The following is a 27,413-nucleotide window of genomic DNA, read 5'->3' on the forward strand; positions in this document are numbered from 1 at the left end:
TAGGTTAAGTTGAAACATTGAATGAACTGAATGACATAAATACCTGCATAAATATTTTAAATCGTAAGCCCTTTATTGAAGTGCACAATATATGTAGTGTTTAGCCTACAATATATAGAAACTTGGCTCTTTTTTAAATTCTCTATTCAGCGCACTAACATTCACTCTGACTACAGGGTACAGTTAATGATGCGTTGATAAGGGCAACGAAAGTTTCAGCACTTGCCTTCTTCGCTGATGACAGACACCTTCTGCATCTCTCGAGCGACCTTTTGAACCGCATTTTTAATGACGGCGCTCGGTCCAGCTTCGGTCAGGTGGTCCTCGTTCTCTGCTGTCCAAACCGGTTCTTCTCGCTCGGTGACTATGACCGAGACAACTGCCGTTTTCCGTCGCGTGAGGGTCGAAGAGAGAGTGCCCATGTAGAATACGGAATTCCCCGCCGAAACTTGTCAACGTGTGAGAGGTACAGCCTTCCCGCGAGCGAAACCTCACAGCGATAGAAAGCCCATGGCCACACCTGTTGGATGCAATATTCGCCTGTGGATTTTTTTCTCACAAAATATGGAGCATGCCATACAGCCTAGTTGTAGCCTATTAGTAGTTTCGTGGTGTCACTTCCCAGCTATTGATGTTCAGTAGTCTAAACACAGTTGTCTTTTCTACCACAGCATCCTCTCGATTAGGCTGCAATATTAGAACCGCTCTTATTAGACTGCAATATTAGAACCGCTCTGTTGGGATTGAACCTGACAAGCATAAATGCAAACGGCATTTGCCATTATTGTGCCCTATTCAAACATGTGAGTGGATAGTCAGATTAATATAATAGTTCGTTGAAAACGTTTACATGCTTTGCGAGAAGAACGACTCCCTAATGATCCTGTTTACATGGACACATCTGACATCAGTACCTGATGGTATTTTTGATAAATGCAGAAAATCGCCAATCAAAATAAACGTTCTAACACAGTGACCATGTTATTTTTGCGAAGCATATTTGATTCTGAATTCGGACATATAAAGTCTGGACATGAAAACTATTTCTAAAATGCATACTTTTATTTTTTGTGAACTCACTTCACTCGCGCATATAAGAGGGAGGTTTGCGCTGCTGGTGCTGGCACATGCGCAGATCAAATACACTGCTTGTACTCGGATTACTATGTCGTAACAATTCGAAAGATTGTTCAGAAAACCACGTGTTTTAATCGGCGTATGTTTACTTAGATTTTGGCTTTATGCCGATTTGATAAGCAGAGTAAGGTGTTTACGTGACTATTTACATACTCTGCTTACTGCAATATCAGGTTAATATCGAATTATTAGTGTGCATGTTAACATACTTAATGTGTAGGCTAATAATAATGTTCTAATCATCAAATTACACTGCTTTGACGATGTGTGATATTAAACCCATTAATCGAGTGCATCTGTCCAGAGAATTTAGTCCTGTCTAAGTAGCTTATAGCCTACTAAATGTTATATTATATGATTATAACATGTTTATACGTGGTTATTATGCATGAGGACATAATACTGCCATTGTAAGCAGATGTAATTAATGTCACGATAATCAGCCAACAAGGATAGAATAGGATAGAATAACGTTATAAACTCAATTGAATGGAGATTTTCTCTTCAGTAGCAATATTTTATTCAAACATATTCTGCATTTACACACACACATTGATCCAAAGGGTGCATTTCTGCATTAATCAACAGGTTCTTGACAACGCAATTCACACTAGTTCCCGAAACATATATTATGTTGTAAATGTTAGCAGTAGCCTAGCCTACATTGAGTATTGAAGAATAAGTAACTCGAATAATTATATGTTTACATTCTAGAACAAGAGTTCATAACGTTTTATCAAACATGTTCATATAAAATAATTTAACATTAATAAACATCATATTTCAAACACCCACAGTCATAGTATTTTTTTTGCAATAAAAAACAACAACATTTAAAACTTATAATAATAACATCAAAAAAGAATTCATGTCTGTTACAACAACAACAACAAAATCTAGCCTCCACTATATTATTCTCTTAGTTTATTCAACGTCGCATAGATCAGGGGTTTTCAAATTTGGGGGAAATATTTTTGGGGATTTTAATGATTTTTTTATGAATATCGCTGCTACAACAGAATACCATCGTGGATACTATTGTTAAATCTCTGCGTCCAGTATGGAGGACGTTAGAGGTAATTTCACGCGCCAATGCTAACTACCGTTAGCACAATAACTGGAAGTCTACAGGAACCGTTAGCATGCTAGCTAGTATGCTACCATTGACTCTGGGGAAGTAGATAAATGGCTTCATAGCCATAATCTCGAATTATCCCTTTAATATGATGCTAAATACCAGGGTTTTTTCTGTATAGAAAATTCTTAGGCCGCCGTAAACCAGATAGAAAGCATGCAGAAAAGATATTGAACTATGTATAGTTTTAAGTAATAGCATCTTTGAGAACTAACAATCAAATAAAAGCTACACAGTCAGGGAGAATCGAACATTCCAGGGCACATGCACATTGATTTAATAATATTTGAGCAGAAGCACACAGCGGTAGCCACGGCAAAATGCATAGAATTGCTGGAAATTAGCTTCAAATCTGCTAAATGTTCTCTCAACTCAATGGAAAAATATGTAGAGTTGCAGAAAATTTGCTTCACAACAGCAAGTTGAGTCGAGTTTGCACTTGCAATGAACTGCGGCTAGGTTAAAATAATTAAACAGTCCAAACCAAATCTATTAATTTAAAATTGATTGCTTATACTTGCAATTATCATTCACCTAATGATAAGACAAGACATTATTTTACTTTTTGCTAACAAATGATGGGGGTCCCGGGGTTGTCGGTTTGCATGGGTGGGGGACCCTGGGCAAGGAAAGTTTCTGAAATCCCTTGCCATAGATAACATCCCAACATGCAATAAATAATATGTTAAGACAAAGTAAGGATGTCCATAATATTTCTTAAACCAAGATATAAGTTAACGAAATTAAAACTATATTAAATAATACAGTTTAGTCCGTTTTCTCTAACTTTCACCTCACACATTTTTGGTACAAAAAAGGAAAGACTCAAAATGAACTTAAGAAGTGTTGTACAGACATGGTTCATCAAGTTGAGAATTGTATATTTATACCTTTATTAAATTCCATTGTGGCCTCATTACCACCCTCATTGGTTTATAGAAATTGATAACAGAGATGTTTAACTATTGAATAACACTGGACCCACAGTGTATATTGACAGGGCATTGTAGGGCTTTTGAAAAAATGTCGTCAAATGAACACCTCAACATGATGTTGGGGTACCTTGGGTATTAGGGGACATAGTAAGATCCAAAATGACATCTTATTCCCTATATGTTGCACTACTTTTGACCAGGGCCCCAGCGCATTATACTGTATAGGAAAATAGGGCACAATTTTGGACACATCGGAATGGCCTCCTTGTGAGAAACAGTGGCTGATGATGAAATGCATTACTCTGGCCCTGGAGGTGTTGCTGTTGTAGCTCATGCATAGCCCACACCATTGGCTTCTATGCCCCCTTTCGGTTTGAAACCTTTCAACTGTTCAAGAAACCCTGGGTTTGGGCACGTGGCTGGCCGAGCCGATTTCACCAAGGTAAACGCATCATTGAAAGGCTTTCCTTCTGTGGACATCAGGTACCCAATGACGACCGAGGCTGACCTTGAGACTCCAGAATTGCAGTGAACCAACACAACTCCTTTCTGAGGGGGAAGACGAGAGAAACAAGCCTTATGTTATTAGAATGTGCACAAACACACTTCAACCCAGCTTGAACAAAAAAGTAATCAGGTGGTCAACTGAGGGACTTCATTTTAAAAAATGTGTTCCTTACCCCAGGAAACCTGTTGAAGTGTCCTGGGGTAAGGAATGTTTTGGGGGAATATGATGCCTTATGTCAGTTTAGTGCTATCCAGTCCAAAGGCATGAGACCTGATGTGCTCGGCTGCTTTAAATTTGAATCCAATGTCTTCAATTCACACAGGTCAATCTAATAAAATACTTTTATGCTAATCACACATAATGGGAAAATTACAAGCTATAAGGTGATAGAGTTATTCTCCCACTTAGCTAAAGGCAACATGGATGCTTTGATTAGGCAGTTGGAGTTACCCCTGCATGGTATCCCAGATTACATAGGGAAGTAAAAAGAGCCACTGACCTCCATTCAACAGAGAGTGGAAACTTATTTCCAATAGGACCAGTCATTGTAATCATAAACCTTTGGTGAATTTGCAACATGTGACAGTGTCAGGTTGTTGCGTGATAGGCACAGCGATTTGGTAAAAGGTTGTATAGCAAACAAAGGGCCACTAGTGATAAGATCTTTCTACAACATGCTAAATTATGTATGGTGAAAACTCAGCCCTGTATTATTTACTACAGTGTGGATACAGAGGTAGGGAGGATGCCTAGATACCTACTGGTAGGGAGGGAGGCCTTGCATTGGCTCACTGCTGTCCAGTATCAGATATATGCCAGGTCATCAACTTGAACACTCAAAGAAATTACTATTAAAGTAAAGTAATTGTACCTACAGTATGTACTGTATAGAGCAAAGTGATTATCAAATCAAATTGTATTTGTCACACGCGCCAAATACAACAGGTAGACCTTACCGTGAAATGCTTACTTACAAGCCCTTAACCAACAATGCAGTTCAATAAATGGAGTTAAGAAAATATTTACTAAATAAACGAAAGTGAAAAATAACAATAACGAGGCTATATACAGGGGTGCCGGCACCGAATCAATGTGCGGGGGTACAGGTTAGGCAAGGTAATTTGTACATATAGGTAGGGGTAAAGTGACTGCATAGTTTCTCCTTGATATAAAACATCTTTCATGATGTGTCATCTTTCATGATGAGTAGGAATGTTGAAACTGTCAGGTAAGATGAATGCAGTGAAAGATACGGTATTAAAGCATAAATTGAAAAAGAAAACAGCGAAAAGGAAACTGGATATTGCAGCCCCCAATTAGACTACATTAGCCTACAATGTTGTGAAAACACATACAACTTACCTCTGCATTTGCTTGGTCTATGAATTTTGAGCACTCTTGGAAATAGGATGTTATGTCAGTATCAGGAACATCCAGAATGCTCAGTGTTTTATAAATGAACAGGTCTGGAAATGCGTTTTCAACACCGTAGGCTACATTCAAAATGTGGGACACCTGAAATGGAAGAAGAACATCTATGAAACACCAAAACAAGACAGAAAATTGAATATAGCTTTAAATATAAAGCTTATCTCTATTAAATGAAACAATACCTTATATTTTCTCAAAGTGCCAAAGTCATGTGCAGCATCTTGTGAGCCTACAACAAGAAAAAACAACCATCAAATTGTAAGCCTGCAAGAAATTGTTTTAAATTCAAATATTATTAACTGAGCATAGATATTTTTAGGCTATTTACTTCAGTAATGATAAAGATGTTGTTGTTTTTTCAAAAACATGATTTTAAACTGTCTATAGGGGAAAAATGAAATGTGTTTACATGCAATAATCCAGTAGACTCCGTCTCAGAGACAACAAACTGGAAAACTGAAGAAGTGTAATATTCTAAACTTGTATATTATTATTTCTAAAATATTGTAGACTGAATATTCACAGTTAAAACGAAGACTTGTTCCCTTTTAAAAATGTGTTAATCTTTTTATTAGGCCTCATATCATACTGACAGCTACAGTATGTGTGTCTGTGTAGGCACCTGTTAATTATCCCCTGTCAATAACACATATCTCATCGACATCCACTCACCTAATAGTAAATAAGGTTTAATAACTCCAACTTGTACGTCCCAGCTGTTGTCCTGTACATAGCCGCATGCTGTCTCAGGCTGACTTTTATCCTCTACAACATGTATAGTCGACCCTTTCCATGTCTCAATAATCCTCCTGCCACTCAACGTCGTCACGCGGGTGCATTGCTTTCTCAAATTGGTTTTGGAAAATGTCTTGATTTCCTGGGCAAGAGACTGCATCTCCTTTGTCTTCTCAAAACAAAGCAAAGGAGAAAAAAAGAATCCAGTGTTAGATTGGTCTGCCGCTCTACCAGTCTAGGCTACTCCATAGGATGTAATGTTCACAGTGCCAAGGTCCTGCTTCAAATGGACTCCTGCATGTTGATGGGCAGGTTTTGTCAACTCCAACTTGAAAATTGAGAACTCAGATTAGTCACTCAGCCTTTATGGGGGACCAGAGTCTTTTTCTAGGCGTCACAGATGTCACTATCACATGATGCCATCATGAAGCGTGTGTGTGTGTGTGTGTGTGTGTGTGTGTGTGTGTGTGTGTGTGTGTGTGTGCGTCCCATAGGCTATTCAGTTTGGTGCAGTGGTATAGTATTTCAAAGTCTATTTTACATGCTGTCATCATAATGTTCAAACATAACTGAGGATTTAGGACATTAATATAAAATATTCACATTGAGACATCCAGCTACACTTTATTGTTGCCTTTGTAATGTAGGCCTTCAATGTAGGATCAAATACTTGAGAACTATTTTGTCGTGGGTGTAGCCGCCTACATATAGGCCCATATCCCTTCCCTATAATAAAATGCGGGTCACGTGACGTGCATTTGGATTGCAGGAAACAGCCTGTCAGCCTCGTTTTCGTAAAATAGGACAACACCTAGTAAAAACCGCGACGGGAGAGAGGAGTGGGGATTGGCGAAACCGCTCCACCCACATAATGGGCGAATTGTAACATTGTAGCACTGGAGTGTCACTATTTTCACAACAAACAAAACGCAGCAGCAATTCTTACAACAAATATTTTACAAGAATCAGTAGCTATGTCGGCAACACTGTCGCGCGGCTCGCTCCAACCTGGCCAGCAAAAACTGGCCGAGAAATTTACCATTTTGAACGACAGGGGCATCGGAATGCTCACTCGCATCTATAATATCAAGAAGGTAAGGTACCAGTGTAATTCTTCGGTTCATAATAAATTGTACTGCATTCAAGAGATTGAAAGATCAAACCCCCCAAACTCATATGTGGTGTATGGCAGAAACCTTTATTTTGAAACCCAATTCATGACAGCTACGGCTGCAGAATGCCAGTCAAGGCCCTCTTGAAAATGTGTTGCAGATAAGCTAACGTAATTTGGCTAGCCAAGCCCACTCATCAATAGGACAAATAAATCACTGTTTTCTGAGATTGGTCTATTTCAATCTTCGTGTAAAAAGAATATTAACTCATAGGCTACTTACTGAAAGCTATGGTTCACTGGCTTGAAATAAAATAGTATCTCACTGAAATAGCCTATAACATGCCTAGCTTTACAGTAATTGTTGTGCTTGATGGCTAGCTAGCTACATAGTTTCTCCCGCATACTTGCATAAGGCACCACAATATTAGTTAAATAAATTGACAAAGGAATGCTTTTCTAGGTTCTTTAGCCAATGCTAAGATTGAAGTCAGAGATCAATATAATGGGAACACATTTATAATCAGTCAGATTAGCAGTTACCATCTGACAGACACATATTGGCACATCATGACTGAAGCATACTACTTACTAACCAATGGCACGGCAGTATCTACAGTTGGTATACATGTATGTTATATGGTTGTTATGTAGTTGTTATAAATGCCTGATGCACCGGAGCACATACTGTATCCTGGTCCTGATTTGAAAAACATTCAGTAAACACATTTTCCTGAGATAGAAGGGAGAAGTATTTTAAAGAAGCCACAGTTTTAGAGATACTTGTGATTTGTTTGTTACACTTACTCATAGTGATAGTGGGGATGTTGTGATATACCGATTCCACACTAGGGCCACTTTCCTGGACACAAATTAAGGCTTGTGCTTTTTAGTCCAAGACTCTTAATCTGTGTCTGGGAAATTGGCCCATGGTGTTTAATTTGCTCATTGTAAAACCCTACAGAGAAAACCACTCTTAGTAGCATTATTACTAGTGTATTAGTATTCACTATTAATTTATAATTTAAAAAAAGTCATCAACGTTTATTGGTTGCATACACAGTTTAGCAGATGTTATAGTGGGTGCAGCAAAATGCTTGTATTACTAGCTCCAAATGATGCAGTATAATGTCAAACAAGTACACAAATAATTAAAGAGTAAACAAGTTACAATAAGCAATCAAGAACGTCAGGATGAATCCAATTAACAACTCAAATAGCACTGTAACAGTAATAAAAATGCAATCTATATGTATGTACACCGGGATAATGATATGTACATCAGTAGATATCAATGATAAGTACATCAGTAGATATATTAGTGAGCAATGTCAAGAATCCAGTATATAAATAAATATGCAGTGTGTATAAACAGTGTAACTAAATACAAAGTACAGTTGTATGAATATTAGAATGCATTATGTCGGGAATACAGTATTTAAATTCTCAGTGTGAAACAGGAAGTGTCCAGTGGTTCAATGTCTCTGACATGGGACAGCAGCGTTTTGTGTGTGTGTGTGACCTGATAGACGGCTAGTGATGTCTGTTCAACAGTCTGATATCCTGGTAATAGAAGCTGTTTCTTAGTCTCTCGGTCTTGGCTCTGATGCACCTGTACTGATTCCATCTGCTAGACGGTAGCCAGGTAAACAGTCCGTGGCTTGGGTGACTGATATATTACTTATTCATAGTGGGGACTGGCGAGGTGTGTCATGAATGGCAGATTCCATACTAGACGTTAGGTTTGGGCGACATACCATTTATAATGTATACAGAGGTATTTCGAAATACCAAAGGTATGATTTTCAATACCATTAAAACTGTAGCAACTCCGGGGGTGCGTGCTACGCCACTGCTTATAAATATAAGTATAACTATATGAAATCTATATCCAGCTCAGGGATCCGGCTATGTATTTGGTTTGCTAACTTGCTAGCTAAGTGGCTAGATGTAATGATCAAGCTTCTTGGTTACAGCAGAAACATTCAATCCCATCCTGGATCAAGATCCCTGCTAAAATGGTTTTGTGTGTCCCTTGTGTGCACATTCAGTAATACCTTATACCTCAGTATGGTACAGAGACGATATGACAGTATGAAAATCTGGGTACCAACCAACCCTACTAGACGTTTCACTCAGTGTAACAGAGACGAGCATTCTTAGAGTGTAGCTGTCCATTTTAATGACTTTGATACAGTGACAGTCAGTCCTTTAATGATGAGAGAGAGTACTGTGTTTGTGTCCCAAATTGCACCCTATTCCTTACATAGTACACTACTTTTGACCAGGGTAGTGTACTATATAGGGAATAGGGTGCCATTTGGGACAATAACTGGGTATTAGAGATTCTTTGCTGACTTGGCAGCAGATAGAAGATAGCTGGAGGCTGTCCAGTGTGTAGCTGAATGGAGGCTAGTGGAGAATCATGCCTCTCTGCCTTGACTGTCTGTCTGCTAGTACCCTCCAGCCAACCAACCCTTGTGCTGAGTGTATTCATAGCCTAGTAGGCCTATCCCTTTATAGGCACCTCACAATCATCTTCTGTGTCTCACTCCCTCAACTCTCAATTCAAGTTAGATGTGATAGAAACATTATGCAGATACAGAATTCAGACAAAAAAAACGTACCCCAGGACACAAGATGACTATCATGATGGCCGGAAGATACAGGATTGTCACAACACGCGAGAGCTTAGTTGTGACAATTTGTCACTCTCTGTTGCAGTCAATTTGTGTGTAATATTCAGCCTATTACTCATATATTTCCATTCATATACCTCCGTTTTTATGTTCAGCATGCCACAATAGGCTACATGCCAAAGGTTTTATACCCATGGTACATTTCTTGTTTTATCAAAAAACATATTGTACTTATTGAAACTGTGGCGGCAGGTTGATGCTTGTGCATTGAACTAACAGATATGTTGCTTAGCAACTGGTAGGCATTGATACTAGCTGACAGAAGAATTTAGGAAGATTCTCAGATGTCTTTTTCTGTTTCATCTGTGATTGTAGGCTACTGTGATTGTAGGCTGGTGCAAAGGCCTGCCTCAGTAAATCAAACAACTAAATCTAAAATTTACTGCAGTAAATCTGCAGTAGGCCTACGGCACACGTTTACTGTCCATTACTACTGCACAAGCATTCTAAGCATTACACTGTGAGTCCACACCTGTTGTTTACGAAGCATGTGGCAAATACAATTTAATTTGATGTAATACTACTACCACAGGTGTATCCCTTTACTGTAGTCTACTGCACAAGTCTACTAGGCCTACCTCAGTAAATCAACCTGCTTAGACAAGCTGCTTTATCAAACAGAATTAAACAGACAATTGTTCCAAAATAGAGATCTATTGTATTTTGTTCATATCCACTCGGCAAGTAATGTGAATCTGAAGATTCAGTGGCCAACAATATGGGACTGTGTACCAAGAAGAGCCTATATTTAAGCATTAACATTGTTGACAGCAAAACAATGAGACCCCTGCTATGACAGCTGGCTGCAAGTTGGACACTACTGTCTGGGCCAGCAGTATTGCTTTTTATATTGATGTAACTTACACAACCGCCTGATTCTGATGATAATATTTCTGATAATATTTCTGTCATGATAATGTTTATGCAGTGTATCAGTGTCCCCGAGTGCAATATTTGTTTTAAAAGTGAGTAACCGGTATAATACTTTACGGTGTAGTTATAGTACATTGTAAGACTTGTCATAAGCATGTATGACCCCCTTATAATGCAATGTAGCGTTTAAAAAAATAATTTGTTGGTTTCCAGAATGATCAAAAATAACCTTGTTTGTGGAGAGGAGAGCTTCTTATGACGTCATATAATTGAAAGGGAAATCTAAACCGGAAGAGCCCCTCCTCAGAACCCTCCTAGTCTTTACAGAGACAACAGGAAGCCCACTCTTATGTAGGATGTTCTTATGCAGGACTTGTCAGTAGAGAGGAGATATATATCAGGGAAGATGGTACTGTACTGAAGGCCTACTGTATCTAGCAACTCAGCCTGAGAATAATTACATTAAACTATGCACCCAACACCAATATAGTGGAAGTTTAACTGGCAGTATGGACCCCACTGTATGGTAGGTACATTATTAGAACAGAATAGCAATACACAGTTTAATCCCAATGGGAAATACTGTACTTACAGAGACACAATCACAAAAAAAGCAATCAATGTAGTAAAAACAGATAGCAGTACAGCAGAAAAAACATAAATCATCCATCCATATGTCAATAATCAGTTCAACAGTTCATTAGTACACTGATGTAGTGGGTGATAAAGGAATTCAGTTAGCTCCTTTGTATTGTGTGTTTCAGTCTGAGTCCAGATAGACAAAAGTCCTGTCATAGACAAGAGTCCTGTTATAGACAAGAGACTGACTGAGAGTGCAGGGAGGGAAGGTCTCTACTATGCGGTCAGAGGGAGGGTCTCCTATGAGGAAACAGCCTTGACCTCAGTCTGTTACTCACTCTCTAATGACCTTGTTAGCATTGGGAAAGCACTCGTGAAGCACTGTTACAAATGGAGAAGCACAGTTAGCACTGTATTAGCACTGGGAAAGAAATGTTCGCCCTGGGGACGTCAGTACACTGTCAGTCCTGGAAAAATCACCTGGTACCGACAACCTGGATGATGAATCGCTGAATTTGGTAGCGGAATACATTGTGACTCCTGTTTGCCACATGTTCAATTTAAGCATAAACGACGGTGTGTCAGGGAGGTAAAGGTAACTCCGCTACCCAAGAATAGCATAGCACCCTTTAGTGGTTCAAACAGACAACCAGTCAGCCTGTTTCAAGTGCTTTTTTGAATAAATTGTGTTTGATCAAATGCAACATTATTTGACAGAAAATTAACAACAGACTTTCAGCATGCTTATAGGGAAGGGCACTCAACATGCTCGGTATTGACACAAATGACTGATGCTTGGCTGAAAGAAATTGGTAGTAAGAAGATTGTGGGAGCTGTTCTGTTAGACTTCAGTGCAGCTTTAGATGTCATTGATCATAACCTATTGCTGAAAAAATGTAGATTTGCATCCTCTGCCTTATTTTGGATTGAGAGTTACCTATCTAATAGAACACAGAGGGTTTTCGTTAATGGAATGTTCTCATGTACATTCAGTTGAGTGTGGTGTACCGCTGGGCAGCCGGGTAGGGCCATATCTGTTTTCTGTTTTTACCTTTTAAAATGTTACATTTTTTGTACCTTTATTAATTAACTAGGCAAGTCAGTTAAGAACAAATTCTTATTTTCAATGACGGCCTAGGAACAGTGGGTTAACTGCTTTGTTCAGGGGCAGTACGACAGATTTTCACCTTGTCAGCTCAGGGATTCAATCTTGCAACCTTACGGTTACTTGTCCAACGCTCTAACCACTAGGCTACCTGACCTTCCACTGACCTTGAATAACACCTGTGTGTCTACATATGCTGACATCTCAACAGTATACACGTCGGCTGCAGCAGTAAAATAAATCATTGACACCCTTAGCGTAGCTCTCCAGTCAGTTTTAGAATGGGTAACTAGCAATAGACTGGTGCTAAGTATCTTAAAAATATTATTGAATTAAAAAAAAAATCTATTATTAAATAATGTGGTGATTTAAGCAAGTTGAGGAGACTAAACTGCTGGGTGTAACCCTAGATAGCAAGCTATCATGGTCAACATATAGACTCAATGGTTGCTAAAATGGGAAGAGGTCTGTCGATTGTCGTGACTCGACTTTAACATTAATCTGAAGACTGTTATTTATCTTAATTGTTACCCGATTCTCAATTAATCATGTAACAATTAACTCATTAGGATCTGGGCCACCACGAGAGAAGTTCTTTAAACAGTTACCATTTCCCAAATTAAACGCTAAAAGGTCTTTACCAATTATGTCTATAAACAGTCAACTTATTAATCATAACTCAGTATCATATGACTGGAGACTTAATACGCTGAAAACAGGTCCCTAACAGAATGACAACAACATGGATGCTTATTAAAGGAGAGATGGAGAGGGGGTCTGATTGAAGTTATTCATTGCAAACTTGACCTGACCTATTTGGATTCTTGTGGACAGCCATGATAGGGCATTGCTCTGCCTTCTTGACATCTGAGTTGACTAGACCGGTCCTACAGCCTTACCTTTGTCATACCTGGACTACTGCCCAGCTGTGTGGTTATGTGTGGCAAAGATAGACATAGGTCAATTGTAGTTGGTCCAGAACAAAGCAGGACATATCACACTTACATGTACACGGAGGACCAGTGTCAGTAACATGCATGTCAGTCTCTACTGGCTCAAATTTGAAGAGAGATTGACTGCATCACTTTTGGTCTTCGTGCAAGGTGTTGATATGTTGAATGTACCAAATTGTTCAAGCAGTTGGCACACAGTTTGGACACTCATCAGTACAACAAAATACATGCAACCTGAGGTCTCTTCACAGTCAAGGTCCCCAGGTCCAGAACAAAGGCTGGGAAGCACATATTTCCGTGTCAAATCGCCAATTGCCAACCCATCCCTTATGGGATTAATTGACACATAAACAAACATTACAAGAATTCACTATGGTAATTATATTATAATTCTTCTTCTGGTATTCTCTGCATTGTGCATCACATAATGAGTGAAAAAATAACAATCATTGGATTGTAGTATTAAATATCGCCATGACTACATGGAACTCAAGCTAGCAATAAAACCAGATTTAAAATACCTATAAAAGAACACCTTACTGCACAAAGGGGACTGTGAAGACACATAGCCATTTTATATATATATTGTAATGTGCACTGTAATATGTATTAGACCTAGATATTGTGTGCATGTACTGATATGTAGGCTATGTATGATGTTGTAAATTGATGTATTTACGTCCTTGACTAACAGTGTTCTGTACTATGTATTATATCATGTTTTATGTGGACCCCAGGAAGAGTAACTGCTCCTTTTGCAGCGGCTAATGGGGATCCTAAGTGCTGCTCATTAAATTAAATTAGACCAACTTACCTTAACTAGGGTCTCAGACCATGGTTGTGTTGGATGAAGTAGAGAAATATATTTTCTGTTTACTCCTTTTGATTTTGCAAATTTTTAAGAAAAATACAGTATTTACAACAAAGTGAATTTTGTCATTTTACTGTTAGACATTTTTTATATTGCAATGTATATTGCAATGTATCTGGGAAATTAACAGTACAGTGAGTCAAATTTGTTGCCTTATGCTTTACGGGTTGTGTGCATGAAATGTATTAGCCCATATTCTTTTTAAGTACATTGGTAGATGGTTCATTGGATTGTAGGTTCCTTGGGTTTACATGCATGTGTCTGTTCCTACTTGTACTAATCAAAGACTACCTTACAGTGAGCTCCAATAGTATTGCGACAATGACACATTTTTTGTTGTTTTTCTGTGTCTGTAAATTTCTCACTAATCATTATTCACGATTCATTCAGGACTATCCGTAATCATGGTGGCATCCACATTAATGTAGAAGTGTTTAGAAACATATTCTGTTCTTATTTACAATAAAAGTGACTCCTAAATGACACAATACATTATTTACCATTAATTTCTATTGGGCATAAAATAATCTGAAACATAACCAAAACAAGCAGCAAATACATCCAACAAGTTGTAGCGTCATAAGCTTGATGTAATCATTGCGTGCTAGGATTATGGGACTAAATACTAAACTTTTGACTACTTTAATACACATACAGTGCATTCGGGAAGGATTCAGACCCCTTCCCTTTTTCCACCTTTTTTTACATTACAGCCTTATTCTGAAATTAATACAATTAAATAAATCTCATCGATCTACACACAATACTCCATAATGACAAAGTGAAAACAGGTTTTTAGAAATGTTAACACATTTCTAAAAAATAACAAACAGAAATACCTTATTAGAATAAGGCTGTAACATAATAAAATGTGGAAAAAGTCAAGGGGTCTGAATACTTTCTGAATCCACTGTATAAATGAATTTGTCCCAATACTTTTGGTCCCCTAAAATGAGGGGTCTATGTAGAAAAAGTACTGTAATTTCTAAGCGCTTCACCCGAAATGGATTTATACTGAACAAAAATATAAACGCAACATGCAACATTTTCAGCAATTTGACTGAGTTGTAGTTCATATAACGAAATCAGTCAATTGAAATAAATTCATTAGACCGTAATTTACAGATTTCACATGACTGGGCAGGAGCGCAGCCATGGGTGGGCCAGGGAGGGCATAAGCACACCCACTTGGGAGCCAGGCCCACCCACTGTGGAGCCAGGCCCAGCCAATTAGAATGAGTTTTTCCCCACAATAGGGCTTTATTACAAACAGAAATGCTCCTCAGTTTCATCAGCTGTCTGGGTGGCTGGACAATCCCGCAGGTGAAGAAGCTAGATTTTGAGGTTCTGGTCTGGTGTGATTACACGTGGTCTGCGGTTATGAGGCCGGTTGGACTCACTGCCAAATTCTCTAAAACAACGTTGGATGCAGCTTATGGTAGTGAGATTAACATTATATTATCTGGCAACAGCTCTGGTGGACATTCCTGCAGTCAGCATGCCAATTGCACGCTCCCTCAAAATTTGAGACATCAGTGGCCTTTTATTGTCCCCAGTACAAGGTGTATCTGTGTAATGATCATGCTGTTTAATCAGCTTCTTGATATGCTACACCTTGATATGCCACACACCTGATATGACACACCTCAGGTGGATGGATTATATTGGCAAAGGAGAAATGCTCACTATCAGGGACATTAACACATTTGTGCACAACATTTGAGAGAAATAAGCTTCCTGTGCATATGGAACATTTTTGGGATTTTTTTATTCCAGCTCATGAAACATGGGACCAACACTTTACATGTTGCGTTTGTATTTTTGTTCAGTATAAATACCCTCAAATTAAAGCAGACTGTTTGCAATTTAACCTCAGAGCCAAATCAAAATGAAATTGTCACTGTCACAATATTTTTGGAGCTCTGTATATCCTTTCTTAAACTTAAAGCCTTGATACTCTACAGTCTACAGTGTTACTACTCTAGGAGGAGTGTCTCCACCATAGGCTGAGCTAGTTGTTGAACAATGCTTTTACAAGCAGCACATTAATTATTGTGCACAGTGTATAAAGCCAAACTATTCCTCAACAAACTATCCTGGAAGTAAAACCTAAAGCCTTTTTCATGTAGATGCATGGTTCTATGTTTTAAACATGACTTTACCTGTGTTTACCTGACTTTACCTGTGTTTACCTGACTTTACCTGTGTTTACCTGACTTTACCCGTGTTTACCTGTGTGGTTTTCTCTCTTTCTATCACAATGCTTCCCTCAGCAAGGACAAGTTTGGAAGGTTTGCTCAGCTCTTCCCTAAATCTCTCCCTCTCCCTCTACCCTTCCTTGCTTTCCTACCAGTATCATGTCCCAGAATTACTTGTATGCTTTTCAGTACTAACAACGTTCACAATTCAACAAACAGGCCCATCCCAAATTTCAATTGAATCTCTCTGATTATTTCACTAGGTCAAAATAGATATCATATTTGCTAGTGTGAATTTTTTTCCAGTTGATTTCTTACATGATATCTAACAGTTGCAGACTATCTAGCTTGTTATGAAAAGCGGTGAGCAGCTATAGCCTAACAATTAGATCAGAATACCTTATTTTGGTTTGTGAGCATCAAATTGAACATTTTCACAGTTCCAGGACATTTGCACCACAAAACGAAAAAAATAATGTATCTTTAGGGATTGAAGATCAGGCAATGGGAAGGCATAGGGCCTAGTTGAATTCAGACACTTCATTTTGCAATTCAACACAGCTCTGCTCTCCTCTGCAAAATGAAAGTATTCCCTGCATGGATCCATGGCATCATATCACTAATCTTAAATCCAGTCTTGATCATATTGGGATTTGAACATTTATAACTGTTCTCATACTTCTATCAAGCTCATATTATTTCTTTACATGTCTGTCGGCTGTACTGTGTTCATTTGAGTGTATTGCGAACCTCAACTCTTACGTGTTATAGACTGAATACTAAAACATTGCTATTCCTGTTTTGTCAGGCTGAAGTGCATGCCCAGTGTCATATACCATACACCGCCCTACCTCAAACATACATCTGCAAACTATTTGTTGCTTCTAACATCTAAAATGTAACACACAGTTCAACTATCTTCTCTCCCAGTAGAAGTATGCCTATGCACTGCTTTCTCACTAACTGCTCTCCAACCTCCCATATACCACTCTGTCAGTAGAAATGCATTCTCTCTCTCTCTCTCTCTCTCTCTCTCAATGTCTCTATCTCTGTGTCTCTATCTCTGTGTCTCGCTCGCTCGCTCTCTCGCTTGCTCTCTCTCACACAGTCTCTCTCAATGTATTTTCAAGTCGTGACCGAAATACCACTTTCTTAATTTGACTTATCATCCTATCACTTCTTATCTGCCAATGTTTTGTTGTTGATATGTTGTTAGTATTATTGTTGATGCATCTTTAGCATTTGTCTGTGTTTTTGGCCCTCTTCGTTATAGGCTTGTGGTGACCCCAAAGCAAAACCATCCTATCTAATAGACAAGAACCTGGAGTCCGCTGTCAAGTTCATTGTCAGAAAATTCCCAGCAGTTGAAACACGCAACAACAATGTAAGTCTGTCTTTTGCATGTATATTACATATATATTACATTCTATTTAAGCTAATTTTAAGCCTTTGTATCTATACTATATGCAGTCCTTTCTCTATTGAACTACTAGGTCTGTACAATAAATGTTGTGTTTTGTCATACTTTAATTAAATAAATAAAAATTGGGATTTGTAAATGACATTTTATCTGAGATTCATCATCCTATCTTTTCATTATTGGTGTACCACCCACATGTACATTTCCATAAATGTTATGTTATGTATGCTAACTCTATCTTTATAGCTAAACATTTTCAGTACAACTAATATATTCTCACCATGTTTGTCTTTTCAAGTAATTTTTCTCCCAAATGCTCAGCTATCACCGTTGGCTGGCTTTATATTTTGTTAGAAATGTTAAATTGCTTCTTTGGTGTAGCTGTGATGTGTTTTGCTATGTTGTTGTACTTTTTGCTGCAGTGGTTTATGTTTTACTGTCTGTGTTTTTCTTTTGCATGCTAAACTTCTTGGCTTTTTTCTGGAATATTCTTTTGGTAAGTTGAAGCTCCTCATAGTTCCTTTTTTTTCTACTGAGTGGCCGCAGATTCGACTTTTCTGGACTTTATTTCTCAACAGCTAAATGTCCCGACGCTTCTGAGCATGTGCAGGATCCTATCCTTCTCTGCTCTACTCCTAGAGAACAGGCTAGTCTTGCGAAATGGTGCTCGTTTAATAAAGTTTGATCAAAGTTTAATCAATGTCTGCAAAAACACGATGATAGCATTCTACATAACAAAACTGACTATAATAGTATAACATTACTGTAAGACAAAAACAACAAGGTAATTTCTTATGGGATTTTAGGATGATTGAGCAAATGGTTGCATTTTTCTCTCATGTGACCAAAACTCAACAGGGCGCGCCAACTGGGCAAAATATGTGTTTTGATTGAAACTAAACACAGGTAGGCCATGCTACAGTATGTTAACACCATCTGCTATAAAATTTGCTCACTGCATTAGGAAAGTATTCAGACCCTTTAACTTTTTCCACATTTTGTTAAGTTACAGCCTTATTCTAAAATTGATTAAATCGTTTTTTCCCTCCTCAATCTACACATGGGGATGGGGAGTGTTGCTGCACAGATATTTTCAGGTCTTTCCAGAGATGTTCAATCAAGTTCAAGTCTGGGCTCTGGCTGGGCCACTCAAGGATATTCAGAGACTTGTCCCATAGTCACTCCTGCATTGTCTTGGCTGTGCTTAGGGTCATTGTCTTGTTGGAAGGTGAACATCCACCCCAGTCTGAGGTCCTGAGCGCTCTGGTGCAGGTTTTCATCAAGGATCTCTCTGGTCTTTGCTCCGTTTATCTTTCCCTCAATCCTGACTAGTCTCCCAGTCCCTGCCGCTGAAAAACATCCCCACAGCATGATGCTGCCACCACCATGCTGGTCTGGTTTCCTCCAGACTTGACATTTGACATTCAGGCCAAAAAAATCAATCTTGGTTTCATCAGACCATAGAATCTTGTTTCTCATGGTCTGGGAGTCCTTTAGGTGCCTTTTGGCAAACTCCAAGGCTACATTCCAAACACATAAAAGACACACCCAATCCCCTCAGTCCTCAAATTAAGTGGACACTTCTGATGACATATCATGACGTCTGACGAGTATACACTTGCAGGGCGATGGAGGAAGGAATTATTTTTAAATGGACCGCCCTTGCCTGGAAATTCGTCGCTCGTTCATCCTGCGATGATTGTGTTTTCAATTGTGTTTTCAGACGCCCTTAGCTTGTGGGTGCTTTATATGCGCTACAGTCAATTATGATTGCATGTCTACTTATATTAACTATATAATTAATAATATATGCCTACTGTATGATAGCTAGCAAATTAATTAGCTAACTAACGTTAGCCTGTCTAGCTGAAACATCTGAAGAAGAAAAATGTTTTATTTCTACAATTTCCAGAAGATAACCAAATAAAAACATCATTACGTTTACGAGACGTGTTTGTGCCGTCATGTGCATTAGTAGCACAATTTCTAACCTTTTTACATTCATTTTTTACTTACACTTGTATGTTGACTTATCCATAGTGACGTTGAAGTTTAAAATTTCGGCTGACTTTTCTCAGCGAATGCACAATCATCGCAAATTGAATTATGGGGCGTTTCAGGCCCTGAAGTGAACATAATTGTACATTCGCAAACTAGATCAAAAACGAGGGCTGAGGGGCTTACGTTGCAAACTCCCCTTGTTCGGCTAATCATTTGGACCGACATCCAAGATGGTGACGGGGAGTCCCCCAAGGGCATAAGGCGAGGCTAAGTGGACGAGGGTGTGTCTTTTTATGAGTTTGAAATGCTGCCAAATTGGGCTGTCATGTGCCTTTTACTGAGGAGTGGCTTCCGTCTGCAGAGATGGTTGTCCTTCCACAGAAGAACTCTAGAGCTCTGTCAGAGTGACCATCGGGTTCTTGGTCACCTCGCTGACCGATGCCCTTCTCCCCCGATTGCTCAATTTGGCCGGGCGGCCAGCTCTAGGAGTCTTGGTGGTTCCAAACTTCTTCCATTTAAGAATGATGGAGACCACTGTGTGGAAATGTTTTGGTAACCTTCCCCAGATCTGTGCCTTGACACAATCCTGTCTCGGTGCTCTAGGGACAATTCCTTCGACCTTATGACTTGGTTTTTGCACTGACATGCTTTGTCAACTGTGGGACCTTACAGTCGTGGCCAAAAGTTTTGAGAATGAGACAAATATTAATTTCCACGAAGTTTGCTGCTTCAGTGTCTTTAGATATTTTTTGTCAGATGTTACTATGGAATACTGAAGTATAATTGCAAGCATTTCATAAGTGTCAAACGCTTTTATTGACAATTATATGAAGTTGATGCAAAGAGTCAATATTTGCAGTGTTGACCCTTCTTTTTCAAAACCTCTGCAATCCGCCCTGGCATGTGGTCAATTATCTTCTGGGCCACATCCTGATTGATGGCAGCCCATTCTTGCATAATCAATGCTTGGAGTTTGTCAGAATTTGTGGGTTTTTGTTTGTCCACCCGCCTCTTGAGGATTGACCACAAGTTCTCAATTAGATTAAGGTCTGGGGAGTTTCCTGGCCATGGACCCAAAATATTGATGTTTTGTTCCGCGAGCCAATTAGTTATCACTTTTGCCTTATGGCAAGGTGCTCCATCATGCTGGAAAAGGCATTGTTCGTCACCAAACTGTTCCTTGATGGTCGGGAGAAGTTGCTCTCGGAGGATGTGTTGGTACCATTCTTTATTCATGGCTGTGTTCTTCGGCAAAATTGTGAGTGAGCCCACTCCCTTGGCTGAGAAGCAACCCCACACATGAATGGTCTCAGGATGCTTTTGTTAAGTTACAGCTTAATTCGAAAATTGATTAAATTACTTTTCTCCCTCATCAACCTACACACCATACCCCATAATGACAAAGCGAAAACAGGTTAAGAAATGTTTGCAAATTGCATGACACAGGACTGATGGTAGCGCTCACATTGTCTTCTCCGGACAAGCTTTTTTCTGGATGCCCCAAACAATCGGAAAGGGGATTCATCAGAGAAAATGACTTTACCCCAGTCCTCAGCAGTCTAATCCCTGTATCTTTTGCAGAATATCAGTCTGTCCCTGATGTTTTTCCTGGAGAGAAGTGGCATCTTTGCTGCCCTTCTTGACACCCGGCCATCCTCCAAAAGTCTTCACCTCACTGTGCGTGTAGATGCACTCACACCTGCATGCTGCCATTCCTGAGCAAGCTCTGTACGGGTGGTGCCCCGATCCCGCAGCTGAATCAACTTTAGAAGACGGTCCTGGTGCTTGCTGGACTTTCTTGGGCGCCCTGAAGCCTTCTTCACAACAATTGAACCGCTCTCCTTGAAGTTCTTGATGATCCGATAAATGGTTGATTTAGGTGCAATCTTACTGGCAGCAATATCCTTGCCTGTGAAGCCCTTTTTGTGCAAAGCAATGATGATGGCACATGTTTCCTTGCAGGTAACCGTGGTTGACAGAGGAAGAACAATGATTCCAAGCGCCACTCTCCTTTTGAAGCTTCCAGTCTGTTATTCGAACTCAATCAGCATGACAGAGTGATGTCCAGCCTTGTCCTCGTCAACACTCAAACCTGTGTTAACGAGAGATTCACTGACATGATGTCCTTTTGTGGCAGGGCTGAAATGCAGTGGAAATGTTTTTGGGGGATTCAGTTCATTTGCATGGCAAAAAGGGACTTTGCAATTAATTGCAATTCATCTGATCACTCTTCATAACATTCTGGAGTATATGCAAATTGCCATCATACAAACTGAGGCAGCAGACATTGTGAAAATTAATATTTGTGTCATTGTCAAAACTTTTGAATTTACCACAGGGGGACTCCAATCAAGTTGTAGAAACATTTCAAGGATGGAAACAGGATACACCTGAGCTCAATTTCGAGTCACATAGCAAAGGGTCTGAATACTTATGTAAATAATGTATTTCTTATAAGGTATTTCTGTTTTTTGTAATAAATTTGCAAACATTTCTTAACCTGTTTTCGCTTTGTCATTAAAAGTAATTTAATCAATTTTCGAATGAAGCTGTAACTTAACAAATTGTGAAAAAATTTCAAGGTGTAGGAATACTTTCCGAATGCACTGTAATTCAAAACAACACAACACTGTTCTGCTTCTAAACAACGCTATACCTCAAGAAGATCTAAGTGTATAACTTGCATTGGTATTCAGATGCTGTGTGGATATTTCACCGGTAAAACTTGAATGAATTATCATTCATAATTGACAGTAGACATGTGAAAGGAGGTTGTCTACGAGTAGAGCAGAGACTGAGTGTGAAGTACAGAATCCTGCACATGCGCAGAAGCTTAGGACTTTTAGCTGTCGGGAAGAAGGGTCCATTAAAGTCAGATCCGCAGCCTATGACTTTTTTCTATGTTTTGCATGTTCTCTTATTTTCTATGTAGTAGATTCTTGTTTAAGTAATATTGCTAATGATTCATGTTTTTAATCATCTTTCACACCTCAAGATCATTCAAGTGTTTCTATACTGCTAGGTAACAGTTAACTGTTAGGTAAAATTTTGTTAGGTTTTTGTTTGAAAAATAGAATAAGTAACATTTATGTTGTAGGGAAAGAGACCAGGGCTGTCTAACAAATGGCACCCTATTCTCAATATAGTGCAGTACTTTTAACCAGAGCCCTATTGGCCATGGTCAAAAGAAGCGCTCTACATAAGGAATAGGGAATAGGAATAGGGTGCCAATTGGGATGCACACCAAAGATAACAATCCAGCCAACATGACTTCACATTTGGTTTGTGAGAGGCTATCATTTGCTAAATAAAGGCCCCATTGTGACAGTGCTAAAATGCAGAGAAGTTATCAAGCGCAACATGAGTATTTTGGAATAATAAAGTTTTTTGCTTAGAGCTCGACGTTTTTGAGTTGTCAAAATGTCACCATGACCTGATGTGTGATATCCTTGGTAGTATTTCTCAGGATATCAAGGGATGTAAACAGATTGAGACCACTTACACTATCCAGAGAAAACATGCACTACCAAGCACAGATGGCAATGGGAACAAATTCATGATGAAGTATAAGATGTTACCACCATACTACCAGATTCCATCAGCCTATTTTACTGTGCTCATCATTCATTATCCATACCATGAAGCTTTGTGTGTCCTGCAAAGTTGAACTTGAATATAAAAACAAAATGTTTCAGTTTACAACCATGTTTTTCTTTACTTCTACAGCAACAGCTTGCACAACTACAAAAAGAGAAGTCTGAAATCCTTAAGAATTTAGCGTTGTATTACTTCACATTCGTAGATGTGATGGAATTTAAGGTATGTGCAACTAAGCATCATTCAATGTAGTGAAAAAGAGAATATCTTATATCTTAACATTAAAAACCAAAGTCTATCAGAATTCCAGTCATTCCAATAAATGTTATATCGCTTGATCTCCAAGAATAGGACCTGGAAATATGGAAGTATAGATTAGCCAAATTGTTTTACCTGAGCATAACCCCACAACTAAGGACTTATTGGCCAGCCCTACACTGTTGTTTATGATTTTTGTTGTGATGGAGGACTGATTGGGCTCATTGATTCGAGTTGAAAAATAAATGCTACGCTCATGGAATGTTTAAAGGGCAAATCCACAGAGGAAACTATAGCAAAACGGTCTCCCTGTCTCTGTTTTGGTGAAAAGCTGAGGGATGGGCCTGGGGAAATAAACCACTCTCAGATTAATAGACATAGCTATGGATGCAAGGACTGACCATCCATGATATCAAAATTGTTTTAACCATGTTATGAGACTATACAGTGTTTGTTTACATTTTGGGTTCTCATGTAGTGTGACAGTTGAACTAAGCTCATGAGGCATTTATAAGTTATATTCTTCAAGAATCAATGGATATATAGATATATATTTATACGTCCAAAAATGGATGTAGCAACTACAGATTGCCCCTTTAAGTCTATCAAAAGTGTGTGAGTTCTAGCATGTGTCCATTAGACCTATGGATTTTGTTTGTTTGTTAGCAGCATGAATTAGATTGAGCAATAAAAGCCACTGGTTTCAAAAACAATGATTTATAGGCAGCTTGAACTTGTTGAATTCAACCATTATTATTAAAATTAGGTATGTGAACAGCCATCCACAACAACCACAATTCATAAGGCGCAAATAGCTAAATGAGAGAGCAGCAGTGTGATTCACATCAATGCGCTATGTAGATATCAATAATAAGTGATATCCGTATCGCCATAGACTATACCACTGCTGTCATCTTTACCTCCAAGTGTTTATTCAAGTTGGATAATCTTTGGATGCCGACAGCAGTCGCACCATTGGAAGACGTGGTGGTGTGTCATCATAGTGGTCTCTGATTTATGGTCAGACTCAATCAGGTGGAACAAACTTGCCTTTTGTCAATGCTGATTTGAATGTCATTGAGCAAACATTCTTTCTGAATTTAAAAGTAATCCTCGGAAGTAATCATCTAGTTTTTCAAAAGTATCTGTAATCTGATTACAATATTTTAGCTGGTAACGTTACAGATTACAGTTACGTTACTCCTCAACCCTGACTGTACATGTATAATGATAATCCATCACAAATAATAGTTACTTGTCATCAAGTTACTATACTGTGAAATGTACATCCGTCTAATATCTTTCTCTCCTTCCAGGACCATGTCTGTGAGCTACTGAACACTATCGATGCTTGCCAAGTCTTCTTTGATATTGTAAGTTATAAGGCACATTGACCTGTACATAGCATGTAATTACAGGATGCTTTCTCAAATGTTTTCTCAAAGATTATATTTCGTACACTGCCTTCAGAAAGTAGAATTAGTCCTTTTGGAAGTTTTTCTTGGTAAGCCATTTTCATGATTTTTGTCTTTGTTGTTTAGCACCCCTCATTTCCTTTGTTTGCTTAAGCGGAGGCCCACCTGAACTCTTACCTTCAGAAAGTATTCATACCCCTTGACCTATTCCACATTTTATTGTGTTACAGCCTGGATTCAAAATTGAGTATAATTCTCACCAATCTACACACAATACCCCATAATGACAAAGGGAAAACATGTTTTTTGAAATTTTAGCAAATGTATTGAAAATTAAATACAAAAATATCAAATTTAAGTATTCACACCCCTAAGTCAATACTTTGTAGAAGCATCTTTGGCCGTGATTACATCTTTGTCTTTCTGTGTAAGTCTCTTAAGAGCTTTCCACACTTGTGCAACATTTGCCCATTGTTCTTTTCAAAATTCTTCAAGCTCTGTCAAATTGAGTGCTGATCATTGCTAGACAACTATTTTCAGGTCTTGATATAGATTTTCAAGTAGATTTAAGTCAAAACTGTAACTCATCCACTCAGGAACATTCACTGTTTTCTTGGTAAGCAACTCAGTGTAGATTTGGCCTTGTGTTTTAGGTTATTGTCCTGCTAAAAGGTGAATTAATCTCCCAGTGTCTGATGGAAAGCAGACTGAACCAGGTTTTTCTCTGGGATTTTGCCTGCTTAGCTCCATTCCGTTTATTTTTTATCCTGAAAAACTCCCCAGTTCTTAACGATTACAAGCATACCCATAACATCATGCAGCCACCACAATGCTTGAAAATATGTAGAGTGGAACTCGGTAATGTGTTATTTTGGATTTGCCTCAAACATAACAGTTTGTGTTCTGGACAAAAAGTGAATTGCTTTGCCAAATTCTGTCAGTAATACTTTAGTGCCTTGTTGCAAACAGGATGCATGTTTTGGAATATTTGTATTCTGTAGAGGAATCTTTCTTTTCACTCTGTCAATTAGCTTAGTATTGTGGAGTAACTATAATGTTGTTGATCCATTCTCAGTTTTTTTTCCTATCATAGCCATTAAACTCTGTAACTGTTTTAAAGCCACCATTGGCCTCGTGGTGTAATCCCTGAGCGGTTTCCTTCCTCTCTGGCAACTGAGTTAGGAAGGATGCCTGTATCATTATAGTGACTGGGTGTATTAATACACCATACAAAGTGTAATTAATAGCTTCACCATGCTCTAAGGGATATTCAATGTCTGCTTTTTTAAATTTTTACCCATCAACCAATAGGTGCCCTTCTTTGCGAGGCATTGGAAAACTTACCTGGTCTTTCTGGTTGAATCTGTGTTTGAAATTCACTGCTCGACTGAGGGACTTTACAGATAATTGAATGTGTAGGGCACAGAGATGAGGTAGTCATGTTAAACACTATAATTGCACACAGAATCCATGCAACTTATTATGCAACTTTTTGAAAGCACATTTTTACTCCTGAACTTTAGGCTTGCCATAACAAAGAGGTTGAATACTTATTGACTCAAACATTTCTAAAAACATAATTCCCCTTTGACATTATGGGCTATTGTGTGTAGGCCAGTGACAAAAATATCTACAGTTAATCCATTTTTTAATTCAGGTGTAACACAACAAAATGTGGAAAAAGTTAAGGTGTGTGAATACTTTCTGAAGGCATTGTAGATTGAAATGTTTTTAGGTTCAGATTTAATAGTTTGGATGTAGATTCTATTTTTGTTCCCATATCTCTTTTTTACAGACTGTAAACTTTGACCTGACCAAGAACTACCTTGACTTAGTAGTGACCTACACTAACCTAATGATGCTATTGTCTCGGATTGAAGAGAGGAAAGCTATCATTGGCCTCTACAACTATGCCCATGAAATGACACATGGATCAAGGTATGTGGGGTGGTGGCTCTTCCTGTCTATGTCCTTTCTCTGGCTCATCTCTGAAATTTTCGATCTGCATTTGCACCATCCCTGTAAAATAATATTAAGATCATACTTTAACACAATGTTAACGTACTGTTATACCAATTGACAGTGGCCGTATATTAAAACCACGCAGTAATATAAAAATGCATTCTTAAAACATTGTATGGTAGTTACAGACCTAGTTTAGACCTAGTTTAGATACACCTGAGAACTACCAATGTCAACAACATCTTTATTTGTATTTATTTTTTTATTTAGTGATCGAGAGTACCCGAGGCTGGGACAGATGATTGTTGACTATGAGAACCCGCTGAAAAAGATGATGGAGGAGTTTGTTCCCCATGGGAAGGTGAATATAAAGTGTCACCTGTTTCTCAACATTTTATGTTCTTTTCCTGAGCACTGACAATGAAAATACATATTTTGGTTACAATTTATAATATAACTTTCGGTTACACTTTACAATAACTTTGATGCT

At 38.6% G+C, this 27,413-nt stretch overlaps 2 protein-coding genes across 9 annotated transcripts in view; one reads left to right on the forward strand and one right to left on the reverse strand.

Annotated features, from left to right (window-relative positions):
- Positions 1–1,650: 1,650 nt before the first annotated feature.
- LOC112245833 (dual specificity protein phosphatase 19-like) lies at positions 1,651–6,214 on the reverse strand. Its single transcript, XM_024414006.1, has 4 exons — positions 5,819–6,214; positions 5,329–5,375; positions 5,078–5,230; positions 1,651–3,756 (listed from the first exon to the last, which is right to left on the reverse strand). Exons 1-4 carry the CDS (start codon positions 6,039–6,041, stop codon positions 3,538–3,540), a joined length of 642 nt encoding a protein of 213 aa, XP_024269774.1. The 5' UTR covers positions 6,042–6,214; the 3' UTR covers positions 1,651–3,537.
- A 455-nt stretch (positions 6,215–6,669) lies between these two features.
- The window catches only part of LOC112239285 (nck-associated protein 1), a 54,760-nt gene continuing 34,016 nt past the window's right edge, over positions 6,670–27,413 (forward strand). For 2 of the 8 annotated variants that reach the window (XM_024407787.2, XM_024407772.2), the window contains exons 1-7: positions 6,671–6,975; positions 16,346–16,363; positions 17,544–17,654; positions 23,418–23,510; positions 24,863–24,919; positions 26,757–26,899; positions 27,194–27,284. In XM_024407787.2, the coding sequence (XP_024263555.2) occupies positions 6,856–6,975; positions 16,346–16,363; positions 17,544–17,654; positions 23,418–23,510; positions 24,863–24,919; positions 26,757–26,899; positions 27,194–27,284 (633 nt within the window). In that variant the 5' untranslated portion in view covers positions 6,671–6,855. Of the gene's footprint in view, positions 6,976–16,345; positions 16,364–17,543; positions 17,655–23,417; positions 23,511–24,862; positions 24,920–26,756; positions 26,900–27,193; positions 27,285–27,413 lie in introns of all 8 variants that reach the window. The other 6 variants (XM_024407803.2, XM_042319710.1, XM_024407776.2 and 3 more) reach the window with 5 other exon arrangements.

Source organism: Oncorhynchus tshawytscha, linkage group LG03 (assembly GCF_018296145.1).
Source record: "Oncorhynchus tshawytscha isolate Ot180627B linkage group LG03, Otsh_v2.0, whole genome shotgun sequence".
Lineage (NCBI taxonomy): Eukaryota > Metazoa > Chordata > Actinopteri > Salmoniformes > Salmonidae > Oncorhynchus > Oncorhynchus tshawytscha.